Genomic DNA, 26,796 nt, shown 5'->3' with positions numbered 1-26,796 from the left:
ATTAGCAAATGAAAAATGTATTTGCTCCAGGCAACACCAGCCCTTAACAGAGCTTTGTACTTCTGCAAACCTCCCCGCAGATGCAGTAACCCCCCTTCACAACCAGCCCTGTCACCAGGGCAGAAACTGGCTCCCAGGGTGGTGGGGGTGCAGGTTTTTGAAAGTGTTCCTGAAATTTGTGGATTGGAAGTGGTGTCAACTTTTCAGAGCTGCTGAAGCACTTGAATGGTAAACTAGATTGTGTGGAAAGTCAATTGCTCCGCTACAGCAGTATAGCTACAGCTGGGGGAATTACACAAGCCTGCCTTATGCTCTGCTCCAGTAGCATCTAGTTGCTGTTTAAAGAGGACAGGGAAGATTTTCTTTTTTGTTCATAACAGCTCCGTGTCGCTGCTCTTGTAAACCTGGGGACTCTGACAGAGCTGCCTTCTGGGGGCAGGTCGCCGACAACTGGTGGGAGGGAGATGGCCTAATAGCCCCATGTATTGGTCATGTCCCTTTTCTCCCTCCCAGATTTGCCCAGTGGGCACGGTTGGAGGGTGGAGATGGAGGATGCCTGCTCTCCTCCAGTCCACAGTCCTTCAAGAGCCCACCTCCTTCCTTCTGTTGTTCAGTCTGATAATTTCTTGGGCATTAAGAGCAAACAGCTCAGGGCTGTGCACTCAAGCCACTGAAGGGTCAGAGATTAGCAGTCCCTGCTGCTGTTGCAGTGATTATCAAGTCTAACAGGTTTATCTCAATGTCCTGTGATCCCCTCAGCAGCTGGTGAGTTACTCACTCCCCCATGAGCTTGGCAGGAGAGCAAACACACCTGATGTAGCTGGAAAAATGTTAGTTCAGACTCAAAGGATGTGAGGCCGTTGGCAGGGAAAGGAAGGTGAAGGTGCAGCTGAGGCATAGGGAAGTACCACGTGGGTTTGTTTTGGGTTGAGTGCAGCTGTTTTGGAAAGCAAACCCCAACATGGGGCAGCTGTGCTCCCTGCATGTCCCCATCCCTCCCCTCTGCTCATGGCCCCATCTGGTGGCACCTGCTTCCTAAACTGACCCACCCTTCCAAAATCCCACCTGTAGCCAGCAATTAAAAATGCCACTGGTAAAACCACATTGATGGGGAGGGTCCAGGGCACATGGTTGGCTCTTGGACCTGGCCGACCTGTTGTCACCAGAGCGAGGACCTTGTGGCAGATGGTGGGCAGGAGTTGCAGAGCCTGAGGAGCCTTGGCCCTGGGGTTGCAGACTTGTGACCTCATACTGGCTTTGAAGCTCATTCCAATCATCCAGGCCTTGAGGCCACCTGGTCCTTCTGCTTCTAAGTACGTGGCTTGATGACAACTGCATCCAGTTTTTGAACCCCTGGCACAGTCCAAAAAAGGGACCTGGAGTGAGATCAGTGGAGGCCACCAAAAGGAACAGGAGGATGTGTCCCATGATGGGATGCTGAGGGAGACAGGCTGGTTTGGCCTGGAGCTGAGACAGCTCTGGGTTGGGAGGACCTAACGAGGACTCTCCCACCCCTGTGAAGAGATTACTGAGAAAATGGAGCAAAGCTCCATGAAGTGTGATGGGAGAGACAACAGCATCAGCTGAAACAGAGAGCCAGGCTGGGCATAAGAAAGTGCTTTTCCATCAGGAGGACAGTCCAGCAATGGTACACATTGCCCAGAGAGGGTGTGCAGCCTCCATCGTTGGAGAACTCTGGAAGAATCTTGGGAGAATGAAGAACTGCCACTACAGGAGAAGATTAGGGTCAAGACCATCTAAGAAACCTGAAGGTGCACATGTCCATGGGACCTGATAAGGTGCATTCACAGGCCCTGAGGGAACTGGTGGATGACATGGACCTGTTGGAGCAAGTCCAGAGGAGGCCAGGAAGATGACCAGAGGGCTGGAGCACCTCTCCTAGGCAGACAACCTGAGATAGCTGGGGTTCTTCAGCCTGGAGGAGAGAAGGCTCCAGGGAGACCTTAGAGCGGCTATCCAGTACCTAAAGGGGCCTTGTAAGAAAGCTGGGGAGGGACTTTTTAGTAGGGCCTGTAGCGACGACAGGACAAGGAGGAATGGCTTTAAGCCAAAACAGGGTAAATTTAGATTAGATATTAGGAAGAAATTCTTCACTCTGAGTGTGGCGAGGCACTGGCACAGGCTGCCCAGAGCAGCTGTGGCTGCCCCATCCCTGGAAGTGTTCCAGGCCAGGCTGGACGGGGCTTGGAGCAACCTGGTCTAGTGGAAGGTGTCCCTGCCCCTGGCAGGGGGTTGGAGCCAGATGGTCCTTGAGGTCCCTTCCAACAAAGCCATTTCATGATTCTGTGACTATAAGACCCAATATGGAGAGACCTGGTCTGCCCCCAGAACTGACCTTGCTTCATCCAGGAGGTCAGATACAGACCTCCTGCTGTCCCTTCCCACCTCAACCGCCCCATGATCCTGCCTCAGTGAGGACCTCTAGCCTGACACCACCGACCAGGACCAGATCAGCAACATCACCAGTTAAGCGTTATGAAGCCATAACAGATCCCCTGACCACAGCGCCTTTCCCATGGCACTCTGCCATTGGGGCCACCAGAAAGACAACCTGGTTTTAATGGGGAAAAACATGAACAGAAGATGTCTGCTAAAAAACTGACAGAGATGATGGCTGCCAGCCTGGGAACACAGCCCATGAACCTGGAGCATCCTTGACAAGTGTGGGCAGGAGCGCAGGGGCATCATAGATAAGCGCGCAACAAAGACACTGCTATAACCTGTGGAACAAAGACACTGGTATAACCTGTGGAACAAAGAAACCACTATAACAAACTGACCTCCTCAGACAGCAGAAGTCAGCAACAGCTGCTCCAGGAGCTGCTGTCCTGCCCACTCATGTATCTATGCTGAAGACAAAAATAACTTGCTTTCTACCCCAAAACAAGCCCCTCTTTCTCTCTCTCTGAGCATTACCTCCAGGTGAATGTCCCTGTGCAGCCCCTTGGACCCTTGTGGGAACACCTGGCCCTGGGCCACCCTTCATCTTTGAGGTGAGACTGCATCCATCGTCACTTGGCCTCACTCCTGGGAGCGGTTTGATAAATGGCATCACTGGTAATAATTTGACTGATATATTTTAAATTTTTTGTGTCTATATATGCGTGCATATAAGTAATTAATCATAAATATATATACATGTTTATATGCTTACTTTTCTGCTAGTAATTTGGTAGTAACTTGTAACATATGCTTGTTTTACTCATCATAATTGTAACTGACTTACTAATAGTAATCTGTAGTAAAGAAATCTGTGGAAACAAAGTGCCATGTCCTTGTGTCATCTGGGGTCCTATGACCCCACCACTGGCACCATCCCATGCCCCTGGGTTGGGTGGTGACTGTGACCATGACAGCCACTCGCACCAAGCTGGGTGCAAGGGCATGCACCCTCCCCGGCACCCTCCCCGGCTGTTCACAGCAGGACCCAAATGCCAGGAAGGCGTTATCAGATCCTCCCTAATTTGGCTGCTCTTTTATTGACTTTGCCAAATAAAGCAAACATTTGGGCTCCCAGGAGCTGTTCCTGGCTAATCTGTTTGTCGATGCTGGCTCCCCAGGGACAGCAGATGTGACCTTGCTGAGGTCCACGAATGCCCCCAGAGCACTGTACAGGGGAGCTGTATGCTCCCTTGGGGGCTGGGGCTTGTCTGCATCCACTCACCATGAAGATCCTCCTGGTCTTTGCGACCTTTGTAACAGCCACCTGCAGCGAGCAGCTTTTCGTGGGGTAAGTCCTGCCAGAAACAAGGGGTGGTGGGGCACCCTGGTTGGGGAGAGGGACCGAGGTGAGAGATGCCCGGCCCTGTCTGCTGTCCTTTGGGTTCAAGAAGAAGAGTGACATCCCAAAGGAGGGAAAGCCAGCAGCTTTTTCCATGGGGACACTGGGAAAGATGTGTCCAGCTTTGGGGGGAGGTTTTGAGCATGTAACAGGTAGAAATTGGGGGATGCTAAATCCCAAGAGCATCATCCTGAGCTTTGCCAGGGGAAGGACTGGCCCAAGATGGGGAAGCCTTGCTGCCAGAGAAGGAGAACATTCCTTTTCAGGAGGGGCTTATCTGTCCCTGAGGGAGCCCAGCCAGGCTGGAGTGGGAGATACATTAGGAAATATCTAACATGTAGATGGATATAGACAGAACATATTGATGACTTAGTTATTTCCTAATGTTTTGGAGCTCCTGTGATCGAAGGAAGGGTGAAGACTGATTTGGGCTCTCTGGCACTTGATTTTTTTCCCATCACAACTGTCCTGAACCTGCATTTTTCATTCTTGACATCAAACCTCCAACAACTGATGTGCTTTCCAACCCACCGAGCCAGTGTAGACCTTCCACAGCCTCCACCCGGCCGTGATGAGGCCCTGGCAGTGCTGGAAGCTCAGCTCCTTCCCACCCCCACCCCACCCCCACCCCCCATCCCCATCCTGTGATCCCTCCCACATGCGCTGATGGCTCTACCTCCCTGCAGGGACCAGGTCCTCCGCATCACAGCCAGCAATGAGGAGCAGATCACCCTGCTCAGGGTGCTGGGTGAGCAGGCAGAGCTACAGGTGAGCTCCGATGGGGCCCTGAGCATCCCCCTGTGTAAAACAGAGACCCTGGTGATGTCCAGGGCTCCATCCTTCTTTTGACCTCACATCCAGTATTCCTTCCCATTTTGGATATGTATAATTTATAACTATATAAATATAATACTTAGCTCGGGGCACCTTGAGCTCAGCTCTCCTGTTTTGTGTGAAGCGGGAACACCCCAGTCACTGCAACATCATCGTACCCAGGCTGAGTATTCAAGTCTAAAATGTCATTGCTATTTATTTTTTTTGGCTTGAATTACGATGTAACTCTGCTCCCTTTGTGTTTGCCCTAGATGCTTTGCAGGGTGAATACCAGCAAAAAATTTAAGCAGTGGGAGCAGCAGGAGAGAGATGGGGGAGGGGTGGCAGGAAACAGCATCTGCACTGCAAAACCGATGTTAGGAGATACATCTATTGAATTAAAGAGCAGAACCAGCACACAGTGATCCTGGTGTCTCGCCATGTCTGCTCAAATCACAAATACTCATCAGTCAAAGGGACGTTTGCAGTCAACAAACAACTTAGGCTGAAAGGTGCTTCTGTAGAAGTTCCATTGAGTAAGGCAAAGGGACCCTGACCCATCCTGGTACCTACGTGTGCCCCAAAATTTGTCCAAAAAACTTTTTTGAACCTTCATGGGAAACTCTTCTGAGACCCCTTTTGGTGCTGGAAGCTCAGCGGATGAGCACCAGCACAGGATGGGGCTGAGCTCTCTCCTCCACATCAGGTTGACTTCTGGCGTCACCCCACCAGCCCTGGCCGCCCAGCTGACCTGCGGGTGCCCTTCCCCAGCCTCCAAGCAGTCAAAATCTTCCTGGAGTCCAACAGCATTTCCTACAGCATCATGATCAAGGACGTGCAGGTAAGGGCTGTGGTGGGGAATGGGACAAACTCTTGTAGTTCAGTCCCAAGAGAAGATCCAAAAAGTTGGAAAGCATGAGGAAGTTGAAGTAAACCCCAATCCCCTCCTCCTTTCAGCCTGTTTGATTTTCTTTTTCTCCCTCCTAAACAGGAATTATTGGATGAGGAAAAAAAAACTATGATGAAGTCTAGAAGGATAGGGAGAAGCACCAAAACATTTGATTTTGCCTCCTACCACACAATAGACGAGGTACTTTGCCCTGCAGAGCATTCGCTTTGTCTTGCTGGGGTCACACTCAGCCTGTGTCATGGTTGCGTCTGTGTAGTGACATTTGTGGTGGCAGGTGAGACCCACCCAGGACATATCTCTCCTCCTTGGGTGGAGGTTTTACTGAGCTGGGAGACCAGGCATCCCTCCATGTGCAGCATGGCCTTTCCTGGTATCTCCCTGCCTCACTGGAAGACATCTTCAACTTCATTTTGGGGGTCAAAGTTTGTAGTTGGAGCTCTGTGGGTGGCTGATGGAGGCTGTGATGCTGTTGGGGGATCTCAGAGCTTTCTGCTCCCCACACTGATTCTGCTTTTGCAAAAGCCTTTGCAATGTGCATCTCCCTGCTCACACAGAGGTCCAAGCACCTGGTTTTCTCCAGGGAAGAACCAGGGCTTCTCCAGGGAAGCTCTACATGTTGCATGTGGTGCTGGATACCCTAAAAACCAAAAAGAAAGCCAAGGTGAGCCTCATGACCCAGCAGCATCTCCTTTCAGATCTATGACTGGATAGACATGCTGATGGACGGTCATCCCAGCCTTGTTAGCAAGATCCAGATCGGGCAGAGCTATGAGAACAGACCCCTGTATGTGTTGAAGGTGGGTACCAGAGGCACCCTCACCTTGCCCAGCCCTGGAAGCGCACGGGGCTGAAATCCCCCCTCTCTGTACAGTTCAGCACTGGGGGATCGAATAGGCCGGCCATCTGGCTGGATACGGGCATCCACTCACGGGAATGGGTCACCCAAGCCACTGGCATCTGGACGGCCAACAAGGTAACCACATGCTCTTGGGACATGGAACCCCAATTCTTACCCCAGCCCTTCTTTAACACCTCCCTGCTGAGCCGCTTGGTCACTTCCCTTATCCCTGAGGGGCACCGATGCAGCTCCCGGTCCCCTCCTTGTGCAGATCGCTGAGGAGTATGGCCAGGACCCCTCTGTCACTGCCATCCTGGACAGTATGGACATCTTCTTTGAGATCATCACCAACCCCGATGGCTTTGCCTTCACCCACAGCTCCGTGAGTGCAGGGACACTGTGGGACTTGTCCCAGCACTTGTCTCCAGCAGCTTTGGCTGAATGTAATTTTTGGGTGGGGAGGGATGTTCCTTCCCATGTGGGATGGTGAGTTGTTGGTGGTGGTTTCCTCCCATCCCCAGAGATGCTTGGGCAAGAGGGCTTCACCTGTCCCCCAAGGTCATGTGATCTACATCCCTGTGATGGTCTCACCCCCATCTGCTCCTAGAACCGCATGTGGCGCAAGACAAGGTCCATCAATGCCAGCTCCCACTGCGTTGGTGTGGACCCCAACAGAAACTGGGATGCTGGCTTTGGAGGTGAGAGCCAGGACAGCAGGTCCCCATGCAAGGCATCATATGTGCCTCAAAGCTTCCTGCTAGAGGGGAGAAACCTGGGGGCTGGAAACCCTTCCCCAGGGCTGTCTCTCTGCATGGTGCCTCCTCTGCCATGCCCCAGGCTCCGGCTCCAGCAGCAACCCCTGCTCTGACATCTACCGTGGTCCCTATGCCCACTCTGAGAGAGAAGTGAAAGCTATTGTAGACTTCATCCACAGCCACGGGAATATGAAATCAGTCATCTCCATCCACAGCTACTCCCAGATGCTGCTCTTCCCCTATGGCTACAAGACAGAGCCTGTGCCCAACCACCAAGAACTGGTGAGCTGACCCCAAAATGTAAACATGGGGCTGTAAGCACCAGCCTTGCTAGAGAAGTCACGTCAGATCATCCTAGGACCCTCCCTGCTCCTCCTGTTAGATGCAACCTGCACTTTGAAGCCCATCATCTGGTTCTTGGAGGGAGGGTGATTGCAAGACATATCTCCCATCCATCAAAAACTAAGGGTGTTTGGGGAAAAGAAAGAGCAGAAGGGTTGGGAAACAATGCTGGGCTCTAGATCCCATGGCCCTGGGGTTCCTGCTGCCCCAAGGTCTTGGTCCACTAGGTCTCACCATTTTGGGGCTCTTCGTTGCAGAATGAACTGGCTAAAAAGGCGGTGAATGACTTGGCTGTCCTGTATGGGACAAAATACACGTACGGCAGCATTGTGGACACCATCTGTAAGTGTCCCTTCCTCACCCCACAGCACTGTGTCCACCACAAATGCTCAGCATGGGGATCATGCCTGCGCTTCTCTCCTTGTAGATCTGGCAGATGGCACCACCGTCGACTGGGCCTACGACAATGGGGTGAAATATTCCTTCTCGTTCGAGCTGAGGGACACAGGACGCTATGGCTTCCTCCTGCCCAGCAGCCAGATCATCCCCACCGCTACTGAGACCTGGCCAGCGCTGCTGGACATCATGGTCTATGTCCTGGAGCATCCATACTGAACCCAGCACCTCCCACGGCATTCTCTCATCTCAATAAATAATCCAGGAGATTCTATGATTTAAGGCTGGTGACTTTTCATCTTTTCATGCTAGACTTCAGAAAACCAGTGAAAAAGGATTCCTATCCCTGCAGGTGTTTATTTCCCACCTTGTGGCTTTGGCCCTACAAGTTCCTATCCTTTGGAGCCAACAGCCCTGAAGGACCTGGGAGGAGATGCGTGGGTTTTGGGCAACCAAACCCAGATGTATGGGGTTCTGGGTAGCATTGCTCCATCATCCACCCCTGGGGGCTGTGGGGAGGGACACCAGGCACCCTCAGGGCCATCACTGGGTGTGAAGTGCTTTCAGGCATTTGTTGTTTTATTTTTGCCACCTGGGAGGACCATCACCCGCTCTGACCTCTGTCCCATGCCAAACTTTAAAACAATTTCCCTTGCCCCCACCACCACAGCCACAGCTTAGGTACCAGCTCACCGAGTTCCCTGTGCAAAAAAAATCTGCATCTTGCACTTTCTCGACCCAAATTTATCCTTTTCCTCCTCACAGCTCTGAGCCACAGCCAGCACTATGGGCGGTGGGATTTTGGCACCTCCCTGCTTCTCGCCCTGCCAGTAGGTGACTCACCAACAGTCCTGGCCAGTTCCTGGGACAGGTTTGTCCGGGACCCAGAGTGCAGTGGATGGGGGGGACGGCAGGGCTGCAGTGTCTGACCTTGGCTGGTGCCAGCCAGAGCCTTCCCACGGCCCTGGGAAAGGGGACAGCTGGAGGGGCTGGGCTGGGGGCCACCATCCTGATAGGATTTAAGAGGCCCCAAGGTCCCATTAGGACACAGGACGGGCTCTTTCAGCTGACGATGAAGGTCCTTGTGCTGTTGGCTGCCCTGGTGGCAGCGGCCACCAGCACCGAGACTTTTGTTGGGTAGGCAGTCCGTCCAGCGGGGTGTGGCTGCGATGGGGGCAGTAGCACCAGCTGGGGAAGAAGGAGCTGGTTCAGTCCTGAGGGGGCACAGACACCCCTGGGAAGAGCCTCAGTGAAAATCCCCAGGGTGGGGGGATGGATGGGATGGGGATTAGCCTGGACACCAGGGACCCAGAGCTTGGCCCCACCTCCTGCAACACCCCCTGACCCCACAGGCACCAGGTGCTGCGCATCACCCCCACCAGCGATGAGGAGCTGCAGGTGGTACAGGAGCTGCAGGACCTTGAGGAGCTGCAGGTACCGGATGCAACGGTGGGGGTGGCTTTTGGGGAGACCCCTCCAGCCTGTGTCACTTGGTTTGCACCCCCTAAGCCACACTGTAGAGCAGGGCTGGGGGGGCTAGATGAGGGACGATGGTGCTGGAGGAGGGGCTGGATGTGGGATGATGGGGACCACTTTGTGAAAAGCAAGACAGGATGGTGCAGCAGGGGCAGCCTGAGGCCAGATCTGACCCCCTCACCTCACTTTCTCCTGCTCCAGCTGGATTTCTGGCTGGAACCCCGTGGCCCTGGGTACCCGGTCGATGTCCGTGTGCCCTTCCCCAGCCTGCAGTCCTTCAAAGCCCACCTGGAAGCCAATGGCGTCTCCTACTCCATCATGATCGAGGACGTGCAGGTCAGCAGTGGTAGAGGGGAGGTGGGTAAGACACGGGGTCTCGGTGCAGCAGGGGACTATGTCTCATCTTGCCTTGTGTCCCCCAGGCGCTGGTGGACAACGAGCAGACAGAGTTGCTTCGTAGCCGCCGCCAGCTGCCACTCTCCACCAATACCTTTGACTATGCCACCTACCATACCCTGGACGAGGTGAGAAAGCACAAGATTTGGGGCATTTTGGGGGAAAATCACATTCTGTAATTGCTTTTGCAAAGTCCTTTGCTTCATGTGTAGCAAGGGCAAGGGGTGAGCTGGGAATGACCCCCCCATCCCTCTTCCCCAGATCTACAGCTTCATGGACCTGCTGGTGGCTGAAAACCCCAACCTGGTCAGCAAGGTCGAGATTGGACGGTCGACAGAGAACCGCCCACTCTATGTGCTCAAGGTGAGGATTTGGGGTATGTGGGGTGACTGGAGGGGGGAGCGAGGCCAGGGACAAAGCCAACCCCCCCCATTCTGCTCTTCCAGTTCAGCAAAGGGGGTACGAACCGCCCGGCCGTCTGGATCGACACTGGCATCCACTCTCGTGAATGGGTGACACAGGCCAGCGGAGTCTGGTTTGCCAAGAAGGTACGGGCACCTCTCAGACATGTCTTATGTCCCCAAAGGGCCACAAGGTCCTGCAGCCACTGTGGATGCCAGGTGGCTGAACCCACAGAGAAGAAAGTGCTCCAGCAGCACCAGGGAGCCCCGAACCATCATCCTTTCTAGATTGTCGTGGATCATGAGAATGATGAAGGTCTGGCCTCCATCCTGGACCAGATGGACATCTTCCTGGAGATTGTCACCAACCCAGATGGCTTTGCCTTCACCCAAACCCAGGTACCACCCCAGCTTTCCTCTCCGCACCTCCTACAGCCATGCTGGATGGGGCTGGGGGGCAGGGTCGGAGCTCCAACCCTGGGCACCATCTGAGATGACTCTGCTCTTCCAGAATCGCATGTGGCGCAAGACCAGGTCCAAGCAATCAGGCTCCGTTTGCATCGGTGTGGACCCCAACCGCAACTGGGACGCAGGTTTTGGAGGTCAGAGAACCTGCGGCAGGTTCCCACCCTCCAGATGGAGGCTCCAAGGCCATTTCTGGCTCAGATTCACTCATGTCCCCTGGGGGAGGGATGGGATTGGCTCTCTGTGGCAGAGGCAAGGGTTTGGGCTCCACCAGGGCTTTGATGTCCCTTAGTGACCAGCACAGTGGGGACAACAAATAAAAGTCATCATACAAATATCTAGGAGGAGCTCCAAGAGTGTTCCTCACTGGCCACCAAGCACCTGAGGGGTGGGAAAAGCTCTTGGCCTTGGAAATGGAAAAGGCTCTTTGCCCTTGTGACTCTCTGAGCCACCCAACTGCCCCCAAACAACCACACTGTGTTCTCACTGTCCTCTTCTCCACAGGGCCTGGGGCCAGCAGAAACCCTTGCTCAGAGACGTACCACGGACCCTACGCCAACTCGGAGCCCGAGGTGAAGGCCATCGTGGACTTTGTGAAGAGCCATGGGAACATCAAGGCTTTCATTTCCATCCACAGCTACTCCCAGCTCCTGCTCTACCCCTATGGCTACACCAGAACCCCAGTGCCTGACCAGAAGGAACTGGTAGGGCTGCTGCTGCCCCAGGCCAAGCCTATTGAGCTTTGATATCCTTTTTGCCTGTGGCACAGGTGAAAAATCTCTCCTGCAGGCTTTTCCCTTCTTCCGCTCATCTTTCTCCTTTCTGTGTATTCCCAGCACCAGATCTCTGAGAAGGCAGTCACAGCTCTGTCTTCTCTGTACGGCACTAACTACAAGTATGGCAGCATCTTCACCACCATCTGTAAGTAATAGGGGGCCGCGGTGGTTCCCCCAATTTAAACCAACATCATCACTCTCACCTTGTCTTAGAGAAAACATCCCATGAAATACCTGTATGATGCAAAGCGACTAACGTTTTGCATCCCACCTGTTGTTTCCCCACTCAGACCAAGCGAGTGGATCAACTGTCGACTGGACATACAATCAGGGCATCAAGTACTCCTTCACCTTTGAGCTGCGGGACACGGGGCGCTACGGGTTCCTGCTCCCCGCCAAGCAGATTGTCCCAACCGCGCAGGAGACGTGGCTGGCACTGAAGACCATCATGCTGTACACGCGGGACCATCTCTACTAACCGGGATTGGAGGCCGAGTGGCAGTTGAATTAGCTGGAGAGGGTGGAAGAATGCAATAAATAAATTTGAAGAAGGATGAGAAATGCCTTTCGTTGTTTTCCCCTTTTCCAAGTAACATTGAAAAGCCTTTTCAGAGACTGACTCAGCACTCCTGCGGGTGCATGCGGCAGCGGCCAACACAAACAGCACACGCTGCCCAGCAGCCCGAAAAGGGGGTTGAAAGGACATGAAAATAGTGGGACACAAAAGAAAGGAAGGTGCTTGTTTTCCCTGTGCTCTGGCAGATGATGGAAGGCGAAGAGGTTTAGTTTGACACCCAGCAGGCAAGCAGAGACCTCAGACACCGCAGCTGTGCTGGCAGGAGGGGTGCCCACCTTCCCCGGCCCTCTCAGGGGCCAGGGCAGCTCAGAGACGTGAGGCAATGGGGTTAGCACCATTTATTCTGTGCGTTTCTGTGGTTGAACATCACCTTGCAGCACTGGTAGGAAGGTCCCTCCTCACCCTCTGCAATCCCTAGGGGAGGGGACCTCCCAGCTTCTGCAGGCACTGCTCCATGCTCTCCGTTAGCTTGCAAAGCTCCAACAGAAAAGAAGCACTCAACCATACGGTGGCACTTGCTTTTTATTAAATTAAATAATTAAAACTCCCAGACCCTACAGACTCTGACCCTACCCTCTGAACAACACCAAGGCAAGAGTACAAAAACCACACAAATCCATCAAGAGGATGAGAGAGTACATTCAGTTATTCCTCTGATGCCCTGGATTTGGAGGACCTCAAACAGCTAGGACTACTTTTGCCTGCCCCTTTCAGAAGGAAGTTTTCATGTCAGCCCAGAGCAGCCAGGGATTTTGGATCTGTCTCCTACAGCTGGATAGCAAAATCAGGACTTTAAGCCAACACAATGACCACTACTCACCTCCGTTTTTCCCACATGGATGCATTTTATACACTTTCAAGTGCTTATGGAACTCTGAGATCTCCTGCTTGCACCCCAGTGGGACCCTGTGTGTCTTTCAAGCACATAATAAATGGCTCCCCTCTCTCCCGTGCACATTCAGCTAATCTCCTTTTAAAGTTTTACTTAGCTTTTATTTTGTTTTATTAGGTCACCTAAAAGCATCGCCACTCAGTAACTAAAGCCCCAATAGGCGAGTCACCTTCCAAAGGCTGTGCGTGAAGAGGAGTGTGGACAAGAACCAGGTCCCTGCAGCTTCTGCTTTGTGCTCAGACCATTTAATAAATGCTTTTCCCTCAGGAAGTGATGCTGCCATTCCATGGCAAGCCAACTGGTCTGACCTAGGAGGACAAGCTACTTTGTTCAAAATAAATATGCCTGCAACTAGAACAACAACAAGAAGTCTTCCAAAAGTGTGACTGAGTAGGGAGGTAAGAAAGCAGAGCAGTTAACAAGATTCATCCAGCTTCCTATAGACGAGCTGAAATAAGACACAACCAGACCCATAATTATTTTTATTTTTTATCTTCATACCTGACCAACCCAACTCTTGCAGTACATACTTACACATAGACACTCTCCCTATGGAAATCCAGGACACATGTGGTCCATAGTGGATGGGTTGGAAGGGCAGTTTGTACAAATTAGAGCTGGTTTGTACAACTTAAAGCATCCAAGAACTTCTTTGGGAAGCTGGAAGCTTTTAAGATACCTCCCTGCAATCGGGTTTTGTTACATATAGAAAAATAATACAGATGTGTATTTGAACACACAGGGGCATCAGCTCTGAAGTACTTCAGTACATTTTAAATGCTGTCTCTGCCCTACATCCTTTAATTTCTCCCCTTATTCTCCCTCTGGGGGATTCTGACAGGGCATCTAAGGTTTGCACTGGTCACCTCACTCTTCCCTGAAGAATACTGAAGTTATGGCTCTCCATCAGAATGGCTGCCAGTCCCTGTATCAGCACTTGTCCGATTTAAGACTCATGGATACTCAATAAACATGATAAACATGCTCAGTGATGTCTATTCTTCAACTGCCAGACTAGAAATTATGTGCAATTTCTCCCACCTTGCCCTTTCACCAGAATTACCCCGATGATCTGCACCACTGGTGAAATTTGAGGTCTGTTGAAGTTTGCTCATATACTTCAAAAAGGGAGAAAACCCCCACCAAACCCCACAAAGCCATGCACAAAACCCACAAGACCAAGAAGCCAAAGCTAGACAAAGCTGAGCAACACCATAGGTAAAGGCTAGAGAGCAGGATCTCCCCATAACCACCTACGATGTCTCTAGCAGGCAACTTTGCTTTGTCACTGAGTAGATTCAGATGATTTCTAGGTCACCCAACCAATACTGGTGTGGCAGAAGCACCAATCTGTGAAAGCTGTGATACTCATTTTCTATGAAATGTCCATGCCCTGTTCGGTTACCAGATCCATGGTCCCTGGTAGATTTTAGGGACCCTGCAGGTTACAGCAGAAGAAAATTTCCCTTCAACCACCCTAACCTTAATGTAGCTACTCCAAAAACACTGGCAAAGGTGTAACTGGGAATAAACTTCCAGCCTCTATCAAGTGCTAGAACTGGAAAGCTCTTTGCTGCTTCACTGAAGAATAGAGTTTGCCTCCAAGTATCACAAAAGCATTTTATGAAGCTAAATGATGTTCTGCCTCCTAACCTAGACTCACAGCCTGAAAGATGGTTAGGGAAGTCAGTCACTGTTCTGCTGACAAGGCTGAGTACTCCACATACATCATCATTTTCTGCAGCTCCAGTGACCAGTAACCTGCTCTGGCAAGTACAAAAAGAAGCAAACCACTAGTGCACAGCCAAACTAAGGAGACACTCTGCCTGCATAACAAAGAGAAGCATAGCTGACCTGTCTTAGGGTCCTGCTCAGCACGTCCATCAGTCTTATTCTCTCATTTCATTTAGAACCAAAACCACCACGTGGTAGCTCTCTGTAACCATGGCAAGGAATTAAGCAGAAGCACAGTTAGAAGCCAAACCTTCCAGCCAATACAGGAGAAAAGAGGAGAAACGCAGTTAATGCCTCTCCAGCCCACCTTTAAATATACAGAACCATTTCACAAACTGCCCATGAGTAAACATGACTGTCAGGTTACAGTGCCACGCTGGGCATTATTTCCAAAAACATCTTTCTAACAAATACTTCTGTTCATTAACATAATTTAAAAAACAAAAAAACAACCATTACAGAATCCTCTCTCCAACATTTTGGCGAGTTGCTGAGGGTCTGTGTCTCTGCTACAAAACACCAAAGTTTTTGCTCACAGATGATTTCTGGCCCATTTACATCCACATGCATTCTCCTGTTCGCAGTCTGCAGTTCCAGGCACAGCACAGGAGTACATTACAGACACAGATAAATTAATCTGCACTACAAGCTTTGCAGAACCATTTCTACTGGTCACAGGCTTTACTACCAGTTTCCTCCCTCCCCTATAAAATCAGTTATATCAGCTGTGTCCTGACACTGCACCTAATGCTCAGCCTTGCCAAAGCAATACCATTCCCGCTTCTATGAAACGTCAACCATTCCAGCTCCCCCAGCCTTACCCAAGCTGCCATTTATATACCACTGCTGCTTTTCTCTGCCAATTCCTAAAATGACAAATGGGCTGCACTGCTCAAGGTTCCCAGAACCTGGACATCCATTTATTCAGTGGAAGAAGATATCGTCACTTATTTCCATGGCCTGTTCTGAAGGCTGCTCCTGCTAAGTGAGCGGGCAGTGAGGGATCCCGCATTGCCAGTGGTGTTGGGGACACTGGGACTGCTCCTCACGGTTGTCACCTTGGAATCACGGCCTGAAGAACCACGGTTAAGACTGCCTGTGGAAAAAAATCCCAAATATCAGAAGCTGTGTGTGTGACTGAGCACAAGGATACACAAAAGATCTGTTGCCCCTCTGTGGCTCTCCAGCGCTCACTATAAACATACAGACCCATGAATAATTCAGTGCCAGGTTCTGGGCAGTTTCTATCTGGCCATGCAGGCCTAAAAAATTGAAGAACCTACTCATCACCAGTAAAACCTAAAGACATTTAAATGTAGTGGCCTATATGCCCACAGTCAGCAGGCCCAGGATTTTGCCATCATGTAGCTATGCAAGATTTAAGTCCTCTGGGACTGGCATAGCACAGGTTTTGGTGGACCTTCTCATTCAGTTTAGAAAAAATGTCTCCCTCTCCTATCAGTCTCATGGAAAGAATATAGCAAAGCAGAGAACTGTTGCAGAGCTGGCTCAAGAGCTACAAAAAGCAGCTGCAGCATTTGTCCTGGGGTCTTACTGGCAGTGTCTGAAGGAACATGCTCCTCTTCTAGGTAGTACTTTATCTTTTGTAGATCATCTGCAGAAAATCTCCATTTATTCTCAGCAAGTGCAGGTGGCACTTTGGGAGAGGTCTTTTTTCGGGCAGATGCAGTGGGAGCTGCCACCTGGCAGGACACAGGAAGCGAGCCAGTGATCAGTCCTTCTGGGATCTTCTGTGCAAGGACCTTCAGGCCTGCAGAAATACAGATCAGATGTTACCAGTGACCACCAGCTAAGATGTGACTGGTAAAATCACTGATCCCAAGTAAAGCACCTGACAATGGCTGAACATACAGCTCTTCCCAATCTCCAGCTCATGCAACCCTTGCTCTCTGCTCTTGACCCCCACACACCTGAGATTTCAAGGAGTCCTGCCCATCCCCACTTACCTCCAGATAACATGAATAAGTTCTCAAAGCCCCTCTCACACATGGTTGTTGCAGCCTGGCTGGCTAACCTCTCATCATTGTCATACAAAATAATAATTTTTCCACGTGCATTTTTCTGATAGGTAGAAGAGCTAAGGATTAATTTGTAAACTTAAGGTGACCATTAATACCTTTTAGAAAGAAAAAAAAAAAAAAAAGACAAATAAATGGACTGGAGACTGAGAGATTCCCTACTTGATTTGCAAGTATCGGGCAGGAATGCTTTCCCTGCACCTGTGATTTAAAACTGATTTCTCAGTAGCTGAGGCTTGCCGGAACTGGAAGGACACAGTCTAATCCCCACTGGAGTGCAGTCCACCCCTGTTTTGAACAGTAACAGGCAAGAAGCACCTTTACTTACAAGCTCCTCTCCCCTGCAGCCCTTACAAGCTAACAGCCTGGGAATTTATCAGCCTAATCTTAGCTAATAATCCTCTTTCTGTCCTCCAGAGAAAGGTCAATCCTTATCAAGGTGCTGAGATGAAGCCAAAGGATTTGATGAATGTATCCCTCAAGAAGCTGGGCACTCCAGCAACAGCAAAGGACAAGTGTCCAAGTATGGCTTTGCCTTCCAGCCAAAATCCCAAGAAATGCCAAATTCAGGCAGCTCCCACTGGAGTCAGGAGGTGTTACAACCTTGAGGAACTAGAATCCAGCATCTGATGGTGGCAGCAGAGCTGCATCAGGTAATCACTGCTAGTGTAAAGGATCCACCCTTCCACCCTCCTAGAAATCCCTAGATTTTGTTGGTCCCAGTCACAGCAACTGCTATAGCTCCAATTGGTTTTGGAAGCCTTCACTAACATCCCCCTACTTGTGGTTTTTTATGCTAGCACTTCATATATAAAGGATACATATTCCAGAATACTATTTGTATATGGATTCATGGTTCTAGAGAGCGTTGCAATAGGGTAGGAATAAGCTGCGGGGCAGGGGGGGGAGGAAAAGAGAGAAAAAAAGTCATACAGCGGCCGAAACACCAACCATCACAACCTGGAATACAACTGACACAGACTTGTTACAGTTCAACAGACTCAAACCCCCACTAAATAAGGGATTAACATCAGCTCAGTCCCCTCATCCCTTTCAGGAATGATACATGTACTGCGTGAGTGCCAAGAGTGTTCTGCTCCCAACAATGTCCCACCTTGGGGGAAAAAATGAAGCCAGCCAGAATATGACGCAGAACTGAATACATGATCCCAGCTGACACTAGACTGCTGTGGGATTCTAGTCTCCTCACCTCCAATGACGTGACATTGGTTGTATGCATCTCGGTCTCGTACGTCCAAGAGCAGAAAGGGGCAGTCGGGATAAGGCATGTCTTTATCCTGAGTGTCCACTTTCTTTGGAGTGTCCTTTTCTATATCCATTTCACCAACACCACTTATCACACTGCAAGAGGAAAGAGGAGGTTATGGTGCAAGCTCTCACTCTCAACACTCCCATACCTCTTCACCAGGTCAGAGCACTTTTCCATCAACCATTCCAACAGCCCATTTATGTTCCAGTACAGCCAGACACCACATAAAAATGGAGATATTATCTTTCAGGCTTTCCAGTACATCATAAGAACTGATTTTATTTTTATCAATATAAAAAAATAAACAGAGCACAACCTTGCTATATGAACCATACTCTTCTGGATCAGTCAATTCCAGGTATTTTATGTTGTAAATGACTTTGAGGTGAGGGAGAATAATTCTAAGCAGCTGCCAACGTTGAGATCTCAGCAAGTCAGACACACTAAATAACTGTCAATCATCTACAAGAAATGCTATGCAGAGATTTCCCATTTCATTACTAGATTGGACACAGGACATGAACAGAAACCTCCAGATACTCTTGGCAGTCACTAAACTGATGGCTTTGATACACTGGTCAGGCTAGTGTCTCAACTCTTCTGTTAACATTTGCACAGGTACAGCAAGGAAACACCAAAACAAAAGTTTCCTCTTACAGTGTCTTCCTGGTATCTCTGACCTTGAGTGGGTTTGGAAATTGGACTCTTATTCTCTATCACAGGACAATCTGCTAAGATCATCGGGAAGGTACATTACTGAGTACCAGAGCAGTTTATAACATGCATTCTTGAACCCAGAGACCTGGATCAAAGCCCATAAACATATTTCCTTGGCAGCCATTTAGACAATGATCAGGTGGCAACAGTGTTGGTTTACAGCCTCAAACCAAACTCATTCAGACAGGAAAATCTGCCAACCCTCTCTCTCACTTACATCTTGGACCTGCAAAATCAGGCTTTAATGAGAAATACAGTATAAAATCACTTTGCAGCAATTTAAAATAACTAGCTCGATAAAAATATCTGCTAAGTAATAATACAGGAAGAAGAATGTATTATTATTAGGCACCTCTGCAACGTGGACCGATAGGATTCCCCAGCTCCTGTGTTGTTGATGAACAGGACTGGACTAGGTGTCCCATCAGGGCTTCCTTTCCCATTTGTCCCTGCTGTAACTTCAGCATCTGCGTCTGGAGCAGAATTGCCATCTGGGGAGAGAACAGGGTACAAAGAGTTAAAATGCTGCAGGAAATAAACACGCACATTTTAAGCCCCGTTTCTATTCTTAGAAGAACACGTGCCTCAAAGATAGCCTTATCCTCATCCTCTTAGAAGGCTGACTTACTGAGGGCCTCATATTAAAAATAATGAGGAGCCATATGATTTTTAAGGGCTCAAAATCTCATTTTAATAATTCAGTAAAAACTTCATTCTGGATGCATGATACCTACTGAGTTACCACAATAAACTTGGCAGCACAAGGACTTTCTTATTTGCAAGTCTTTTTGTTTTAGGAGTGTTTCTGTTCCCAAAGTGGAATGGTTGCAGGCCACAGGTTAAGTTATGTTTTCATCCCAATTAAATTACTTGCTGAATAGTCAGCTATGTCTGTCAGGACACAGCTCACCACATGACAGTGATCTACAGCTCTTGCTCTTTGTGCTTACAATAAATATTGTTACCTTCCAGCTTGTGGATCTCCTCATTTGTCACTTCTAAGGTTTCATCAGATAGAGAGGCAACCTGGATGACCTACGGGAAACAAAAGCGAGCAACGATACCTTGATACACACACACCAACGTCATTGAAAGATGGGGGGAGAACAGCTTAAGGAAAAACAATGCTCAAGCCAAAACACTTAACTCAATGCAACTTCTATTGGAATTCAAGGTCACATATAGATGCGTATATGATGCCTGTACTGCAAGTGTGTCCTTTCGTTAAATGGAAATTGTAGCATAAAAACCCAAACCAAACCAAGAGAACACTCAGCCATGGAATAAAGAAAAGCCAGATGTGCCAAGCTGGCAACATCAAATACCAGAATGTTTTCTGACTTTTATGAAGTTCAGTCACTGAAACATTTCAGAGCACACACTACACTGGCAAAAATCACATAGGGCTAATTGGTCTGTGAGAGCAGACCCGAGATACTCACATACTAAACTGGTTCATCAGACCATGACAGTCATAGGACTGGTCTTAACAGTCTGGAGGAAATGAAGACAGGAGTCTGCAGAAACCCACTCCCTCAGTAACTGCAAGTTTAACCTTCCCTTTCCTTCTCTCCTTAGAAGACAAGCTTGTCTTTTTCTAGTTATTAGAAGTTTTCTCAAACCAGTATGTAAGCCCCACAGAGATCTTTATTTATTGATCAAACTTTCCAATTTTTAATATTTTGATTAATTACTTTTAATAAAAAAAATATGTAGAAAGCCTTAAAGTCACAACCTTCCCATCTTCTGCAGTTAAACCTGCTATGAGAGAGGGCTTCAGGCTGTGACTACTTGACACAAAGCTCAATGAGATTTGAATGCCACTTTACCTGGCCCTTCTTTTTTGTAAGAGCCTTGAAGAGCCTCTTAAGTTAACAGACAAAAAACATAGTGACCCTCTCTTTGAAATTTGTTCCCTACACACTTCAATTTGCAACCAGAAAAACTGACTACTCCAAAAACAATTGGCTTGAATGGTTTGTTTTTATTAAGAGAAATCCATGAGGGCAGAAAGAAGCCAACACAGAAGAATTACACACTAAGGCTATGTAAGTAACTGCATAGCAAGTTTTAGACAAAGCAAAATGCTGTTCCTAAAAGTTGATAACTTTCAGAGGCCACAGAGGGAACTATACATACCAACTGGGCAAAAGTAGTCACTTTCAGTCTTTTAAACAGCTCATCCTTTCTGTATCTGTAATCTTCAAAAACAAAACAGAAAAGGACAATGTAAGTTTTCAGTTAATTCCCAGCTTTTGCAAATACCAGGTAATGGGGCTTCGTCCCAGCTATCCTCATAAGACTCTCTTCTCCAACAAGGCAGGATTTCTGGGCACTAAGCTTGTGCTGAAGGATCAGAGCAATAAACCTGAAGACTCTGTGAAAAGTAATACCAGTTATAAAGAGAGATCTTGTCCAGATATGATTACAACGGAGAAGGCAGATGTAGTTGCTTTTAGACTCAAATGCATATTACTTTGTGTTTTCTGTTCCTGCTGAGGGAAGGAAGCAGTTTCATGAATTTATCACCTTGCCTGCTGTTCTTTGAAGCCCACTATAGTCACAAAGCCTCTTAAACCAAAACATTTAATTTACCTGAGTTTTTTTATAAGTTACAACAGAATCAGAGCATAGGGGCACTGTATCTCAGACTGTCTTTTCAAATACTAAGCTAAACATGTGCATTTAATCTTACTGATTAAAACATTCCACATTATCTTCCTTTATCTGACAATTTAATTCCGATTCCTACAGTTTGCCAATATGGATTATCTAAAGGAATGGATAACTGACAGAAGTTGTTTAGGGCAGAAAACCGAACAGCAGATCAGTGTGGACACCAGCTTGAAGCACACATAATTGCTGCAGAGAAACTGGACTAAGTGAATCTTGAGCCTGAAGACAAAGCTTCGGTAGCAAGAAAACTGAGCGGTCTGTTGGAACAACTGGCAAACAACCAGAGCAGAGATTAACAGCACTAAGTAAGCGATGACAAGGATGGAAGTCTGATCGCGTACAGATACTAGAGATGCGTAAACACAAGGAAGAGAGAAGCCTTCTAGTGTGAAACAAAAGGCTGTATGTAGTAGCAGAGAGAAGCTAGGATGAGTATCAGTAGGAACATCTTGATATGAAATAGGCTCCCACGGAAAGTAATGGAAGCCTTGTCCTTTGGGAAATTTACAGCTAGAAAGAAGATAGCAGAAAAGGGGAAGGGGAAAAAAAAATAAAATAAAATCAATCCTGCACCGGCAAGAAAAGGCAAAGAAGGTGAACAAAATTCCATGTCAGGCATTGCAGCTGTAACCAAATTCTGCATGCAGCTCTCAAAGCCACACTCTAATCAATCTAAGCTCTTTCAAAAAATAAAATTGCTCCTCCTTTATTTCCCTCCTCCTCTCTTACTAGGCTCCACCTCTGAAATCCCAGATTTTTATTTTTAAATAAAGAAAAATCCTTTGCATTTTTCTAACAATTTTAGCAACTACTGGAAGATATTCCAAACTGGTCTCTCTCTAGCTGTTCAACTAAGGGGGCTAACAACGGAGTACAGGACCTTTTAGCAAATCCAGCCAGTTGCAGTGCTCCATTAGCTTAATTAAGGGAACATGGGGAAGAAGGGGGGGAAGGGCTCCAACCCATATTCCTGTAACCACCACACAAAAAATTACCACAAAGTTAGCTTATGGAAACTCTCAAACTGACATGTGTTTAGAGAAGGAGCCACGCGAACGCTCCAGACTGAGATCTCTTCCCAATACAAGCAGTGATCACGAGCTTCCTGACAGACATTCTGTTCAGACAAGATTCTGCCCGTACACAGCCCAAGGGTGCATTACAGTAGCAGGAGAGAAAGAAAAAGAGAAATTGTGAGTTTCAGTCTCTGATGTTTTTTATTCCTACCCCTTCCTGCTTAAATATGCTTCCTGAAGAGGTAGGCCAATTAATTTTCAGCATTCAGAGCAAGAATACCCAAATTTAACATTCTACCCTATACAATTTTATTAGGCTGCAAAGCAAATACCTGCTTGCTACTCAACAACTTGTCTTAGAAAAAAGGAGCCCATCCAAAACATCCCTGTACCTGTGCACTGCGATGTGCATTATGCATTTCAAACCATGGGTCTTTAGTACAAGATCTGTGCATAAACTAAATTTCAAAATGCCAATTAACTTCAAAATTACCCTCATGTTTCTTGCAAAACCATCTGGTTTCAAGCCTCAAGTTCAGGTTGGTAAAGCCTCCCTTTAACAGCCTATTTCACCTGCCTGACACAAAACCCACATGTAGCCCATGTCCAAAGGATTACAACTCCCCAGCCATGGATAAAAAGAGCCCTTCAGTCACATGAAGGGCAAGAAATAAACTTAATTTAGAAGGACAAATAAAACCAGAAAAGCTTATGAAGTGTTGTATCTCTATCAGCACTGACAAAGCAGAACTTTTGTCACAGTGCTCATACAACACAGCTGCTGGATGGTTTCCACCCACCTCAAGCAAGGATTCTTTATTTCAGAACAAGCCTTTATGACCCAGATCTTGCCTTTAGCACCCAAAATTATTTCTATCAAGAAAAAAAAACAAACCAAAAACATTGTTAGTACAAAGCCTGACCTGGAGCAAACCAAGCTGAATGCTTGCATGAGCCTCCCAGCAGTTATCAGAAAGAAGTGCTGCTTCTGACTACAAAAGCAACATGACATACCTGGTGCTGCCCTGGAAGGTCCATTTGAATTTTCTGACATTTTTTGCTTCAGCAAACTGGTCTGAAGCTGTATTTATTGTATATTCAAGGATGTGCTCCTCAGGGCTTCGGAAATGAGTGAAGCAACACCAGAGAAAAGGAAGAGACTTGGTGTCTCTCCTCAAGTCAGTTCTCCAAAGGACAAATCATCATGGCTCCAACTCTCTTAAGCAGGCTTGCAGTATTAAGTCCCACTCTCTCAAATTACACAAAAGACAGAGAGTTGCTTGTACTGGGTATTTAAAGTTGTGTCCAAATGGTGTCATCTATCCATGAGAAATCAAGGGAGAGAAGTTTCCAAATTGCCTGGGAACACAAGGTGTCTATTCAGGCTAAATATAATGAGAAAGTTCCTACTAGACTCCAGAACCATGATTAAACAAAAGAACTCCTACATGAAATGAAATCAGATTCACAGCAGAGATTGAAAACCAACTAGGCCCATTCAACAAGATTTTCAGCACAGATAAAAAGCGATGGCAATCCAGTGTTAAGCACTGAAATCTTAGTCGGTCAACACAGGATTTTGGAAAGCAAAGGCCATTTCTCTTTTGATTTTCCCCAAAGACCTGTGGTGTTCAAAAAAACCCCAACAAACAAACCAGCAACAAAGGCCCGTTTTGCACAAAGCTGAGCACAAATGTATTCACGTGACAGATCAGCAATCTCCCTTATAATATGAACACTGCCACCTTAGAGGAACACAGTAAGTGGGCCTAAGAACTAAACCTGAACATTCAAAATCCTAATTAATCCTCATTAATGGGGATGTTTTTTCTTTCACATCAGTAAATGCAGCTTTTGGGTTTAATAGCTTTCTTGGCACTCCATGCGAAAACAAAGTAGTAAAACGTCAGCTTTATTAGTAAGAATTTTTTAAAAAGCCTATCTTCAGTGGGAAAGCAGGCTGAAATAAAAGTCAGTTAGGCTTTCATTAGCCTGAACAAGCCAAAGTCTTCAAAACGTCAGTATTTAGTTCTGCAGAAATTGAGTTACACGTGAATGAGCTTGTCTTTTTCCTATCTTGGAGTATTCTGATAGAAATCTAAGTACAGTAAAATTTTACAAAGGTATATACAAAGCTCTCAAGTTGTTACCTAAAAGTGAAACAAAGTCTCAGAAGTGCAGTTTGAGTCTTCCCAGATGAGTCTAGTCTAGTTTTCTTAGTCCTGAGAACTTTCTGTCTGGTTTCCATTCAACAGCAAAAACAGCACAAAGAAGGATCTGGAAAGACTCCTAGACATGCCTGCCTAGTTTCTTAAGTCTGTAAAGCACTGGGAGACAGAGAAACAAGGTGCAGGACAAAGTGGAAAGTGGCCAAAGAATGAAGGTTAAAACATCTTTGTATCCTACTGCTGCGTGTTTCTACAGTTCATTCCTGTAAACGGCTGTGGGAATCGGAATGGAGCCTTCCAAGCAAACAGAGGGCCTGGGATTTAACCCCTGCTCCTTGATGAACTGACCTGACCCACTGCAAGTACATTCTGCTCCTCTCCAGATACTCACTTCTTTTGATCTCTTCCAACTTCTCAGTGTATTTTGTCAAACTGTTTCCTGTAAGAACAACAAAAATATTAGTTTGCTACAATTTTTTTATTAGTGGTTTTCTCCAGCACTATTAAGAATTAAATTTTATTTTTTCTGTAGGAAAAAATCAGACTATGATAACAAATGTTTGCTGTAGACTCTCTTTTGACATGACAATACAAGGCAGCCATAAATCAAAAATACTGCGATTTTCCTCTTAGTGCTTTTCTCTTGCAAGGAAGGCTGAGCTGAAGAGCAAAGTCAGTCAAAGGACTTGCTGGACCCCAGCTGCCTCTGGGAACAGGCAGTGGTCCATAGCCTAAAGGTTCCATCCTGAGTAGAGGAAGTCATTGCAAATGTTCATGACCAGCAGGAGCTCAAATCCTCTACACATACCCACAGTGCTGTTCCCGTTCCCTGAAAGCATCCAGAGTTTATCTTACAGGATTTTCAGTAAGGGGTACAGAAACATCCACACTCTGCTAGTCAGAACGGTGATATTCCAGAAAAAGCAGCCTTGTAGCACCCCTCCTATTTACAAGGCTCCACACCAAGCCCTCTCTACTCAAAAGCATAAGTTGTTTTGATGATGCTTTGGAGAACAAAGTCATCATCAACACTGCCTTCAGAAAGTTACTACCTAAAACTCAGTATGTTACAATGCTGTATCTACGGGAACTGAAATCAGGACTTTGATATTCAAATGCTGCCTCCGACATTCTGCTTCAAGCACAGCTGTGGCCATGCTGTGCCTTCCCCAGTGTTTTTGTGTTGATACTATAGGCAAGCATTACTGGATAAAATTCACTTTAACAACAAAAAAGTCCCCAAAGATACCCCCCCCCCAAATAATTATCTTGACTTACAGGCTTGCCAAGATATGAGTTTATACAAGAAAAGCCCATATACATGAACTCCAGTAATTTCTGTGGGAAGTATCACAACAGAGCCTGACATCGTAAGGTGAGACACATCATAACCGCAATACGAGTTCTGACATAGCTGCACAGTTATCTGGGGTAAAACAGCTCAGGACAGAGGCAGTTAAGACATTCAGCATATTTTCATACACTCCGACATCCACATTCAGTGTTTTTACCCTACCACGATTTCACTTACCAGTATCAAGGCGGGTTTTTATATGTTGGTATCTGGGATTCTGAGGGATGCGCCTGGTTAAATACTGGTTTAAAAAGGAAAAGATATGGGAAGTCAATACACAGCTATGTATTGGGTTTTTTTAAACATTACCAGAAAAGGCAATTTGAAGAGCTCTAAGAGAGAAAAAAAAAAAGGAGTGAGACCACAGGCACCCTCTCAGACATCCTCTGCTCACAGGTGGAGGGAAAGAGCTCTAAGTCTTCAACTGGATATTAAATCCCTTGACAAACCTCCACCTCAAAGCCTCAAAAGGAGAATTTCTCTCCCGTTCACTCTCCACCCACAACTCACCCGCCCGGCTCTGAGGGCCCCAGGAAACCTTCCCTCGTCCCGAACTACGCCTCTGGAGGCTGCACCAGCCCCCGCCCCGGGCACCCCACCGAATCGGTCCCCACAGCCTTCAGGGCCGCCCCTGCCGCTGGGGATCCCGCGCCCCATAAGCCACCCAGGGCTGCTGCTCCTCTAGGAGAGGAGGGGGCCCGGACCCGGCGGCAGGGTGACGGCGAGAGGAAAGACCCCTCATCGCACCTCCGGGTCCCCGACACTCCTCCTGCTCGACATCTTCTTGCAGCCGGCACCCACCGCACCGCTTCCTTCTCTCGCTCCCGCCTGCCTGCCTGCCTGCCTGCTCACCCGCCCTCACGGTTCTGGCGTCCCACCCCGCAACTACCCCCGCCCCGATTGGTCGCTCATCGCGCCCGCGGCCAATCAGACGCCGCGTAAGAGCTTGAGCGGCTGACAGGGCTCAGTCGTCGCCGGGCAAC

The 26,796-nt window shown here is 47.9% G+C and overlaps 3 protein-coding genes across 5 annotated transcripts; 2 read left to right on the top strand and 1 right to left on the bottom strand.

Moving 5' to 3' along the window:
* The first annotated feature begins 3,602 nt into the window (after positions 1-3,602).
* Positions 3,603-8,133, top strand: LOC121089023 (carboxypeptidase A1-like). The gene is made up of 11 exons (XM_040595765.1): positions 3,603-3,751; positions 4,489-4,570; positions 5,322-5,456; positions 5,607-5,705; positions 6,221-6,322; positions 6,397-6,498; positions 6,635-6,745; positions 6,971-7,061; positions 7,201-7,400; positions 7,718-7,802; positions 7,888-8,133. Exons 1-11 carry the CDS (start codon positions 3,615-3,617, stop codon positions 8,073-8,075), a joined length of 1,332 nt encoding a protein of 443 aa, XP_040451699.1. The 5' UTR covers positions 3,603-3,614; the 3' UTR covers positions 8,076-8,133.
* Positions 8,134-8,875: 742 nt separating this feature from the next.
* LOC121089029 (carboxypeptidase A1-like) lies at positions 8,876-11,848 on the top strand. The gene is made up of 11 exons (XM_040595779.1): positions 8,876-8,993; positions 9,209-9,290; positions 9,534-9,668; positions 9,755-9,856; positions 9,990-10,091; positions 10,175-10,276; positions 10,418-10,528; positions 10,641-10,731; positions 11,099-11,298; positions 11,431-11,515; positions 11,661-11,848. Exons 1-11 carry the CDS (start codon positions 8,929-8,931, stop codon positions 11,846-11,848), a joined length of 1,263 nt encoding a protein of 420 aa, XP_040451713.1. The 5' UTR covers positions 8,876-8,928.
* A 3,623-nt stretch (positions 11,849-15,471) lies between these two features.
* CEP41 (centrosomal protein 41) lies at positions 15,472-26,679 on the bottom strand. Of its 3 annotated transcripts, XM_040596509.1 has the most exons (11): positions 26,561-26,679; positions 25,991-26,054; positions 24,851-24,898; positions 20,739-20,800; positions 19,565-19,634; positions 18,952-19,090; positions 17,823-17,974; positions 17,434-17,501; positions 16,541-16,655; positions 16,129-16,344; positions 15,472-15,669 (listed from the first exon to the last, which is right to left on the bottom strand). In XM_040596509.1, exons 1-11 carry the CDS (start codon positions 26,591-26,593, stop codon positions 15,521-15,523), a joined length of 1,116 nt encoding a protein of 371 aa, XP_040452443.1. In that variant the 5' UTR covers positions 26,594-26,679; the 3' UTR covers positions 15,472-15,520. The 3 variants fall into 3 exon arrangements, with proteins under 3 accessions (XP_040452443.1, XP_040452445.1, XP_040452444.1); XM_040596511.1 differs by lacking the exons at positions 16,541-16,655; positions 17,434-17,501 and having other exon boundaries at positions 26,561-26,635; XM_040596510.1 differs by lacking the exons at positions 24,851-24,898; positions 25,991-26,054; positions 26,561-26,679 and adding an exon at positions 23,306-23,570.
* Positions 26,680-26,796: the final 117 nt, after the last annotated feature.

Source organism: Falco naumanni, chromosome 5, assembly GCF_017639655.2.
Source record: "Falco naumanni isolate bFalNau1 chromosome 5, bFalNau1.pat, whole genome shotgun sequence".
NCBI lineage: Eukaryota > Metazoa > Chordata > Aves > Falconiformes > Falconidae > Falco > Falco naumanni.
Note: the sequence above shows the minus strand (reverse complement) of the source record. Positions and strands in the feature narration are given on the sequence as shown.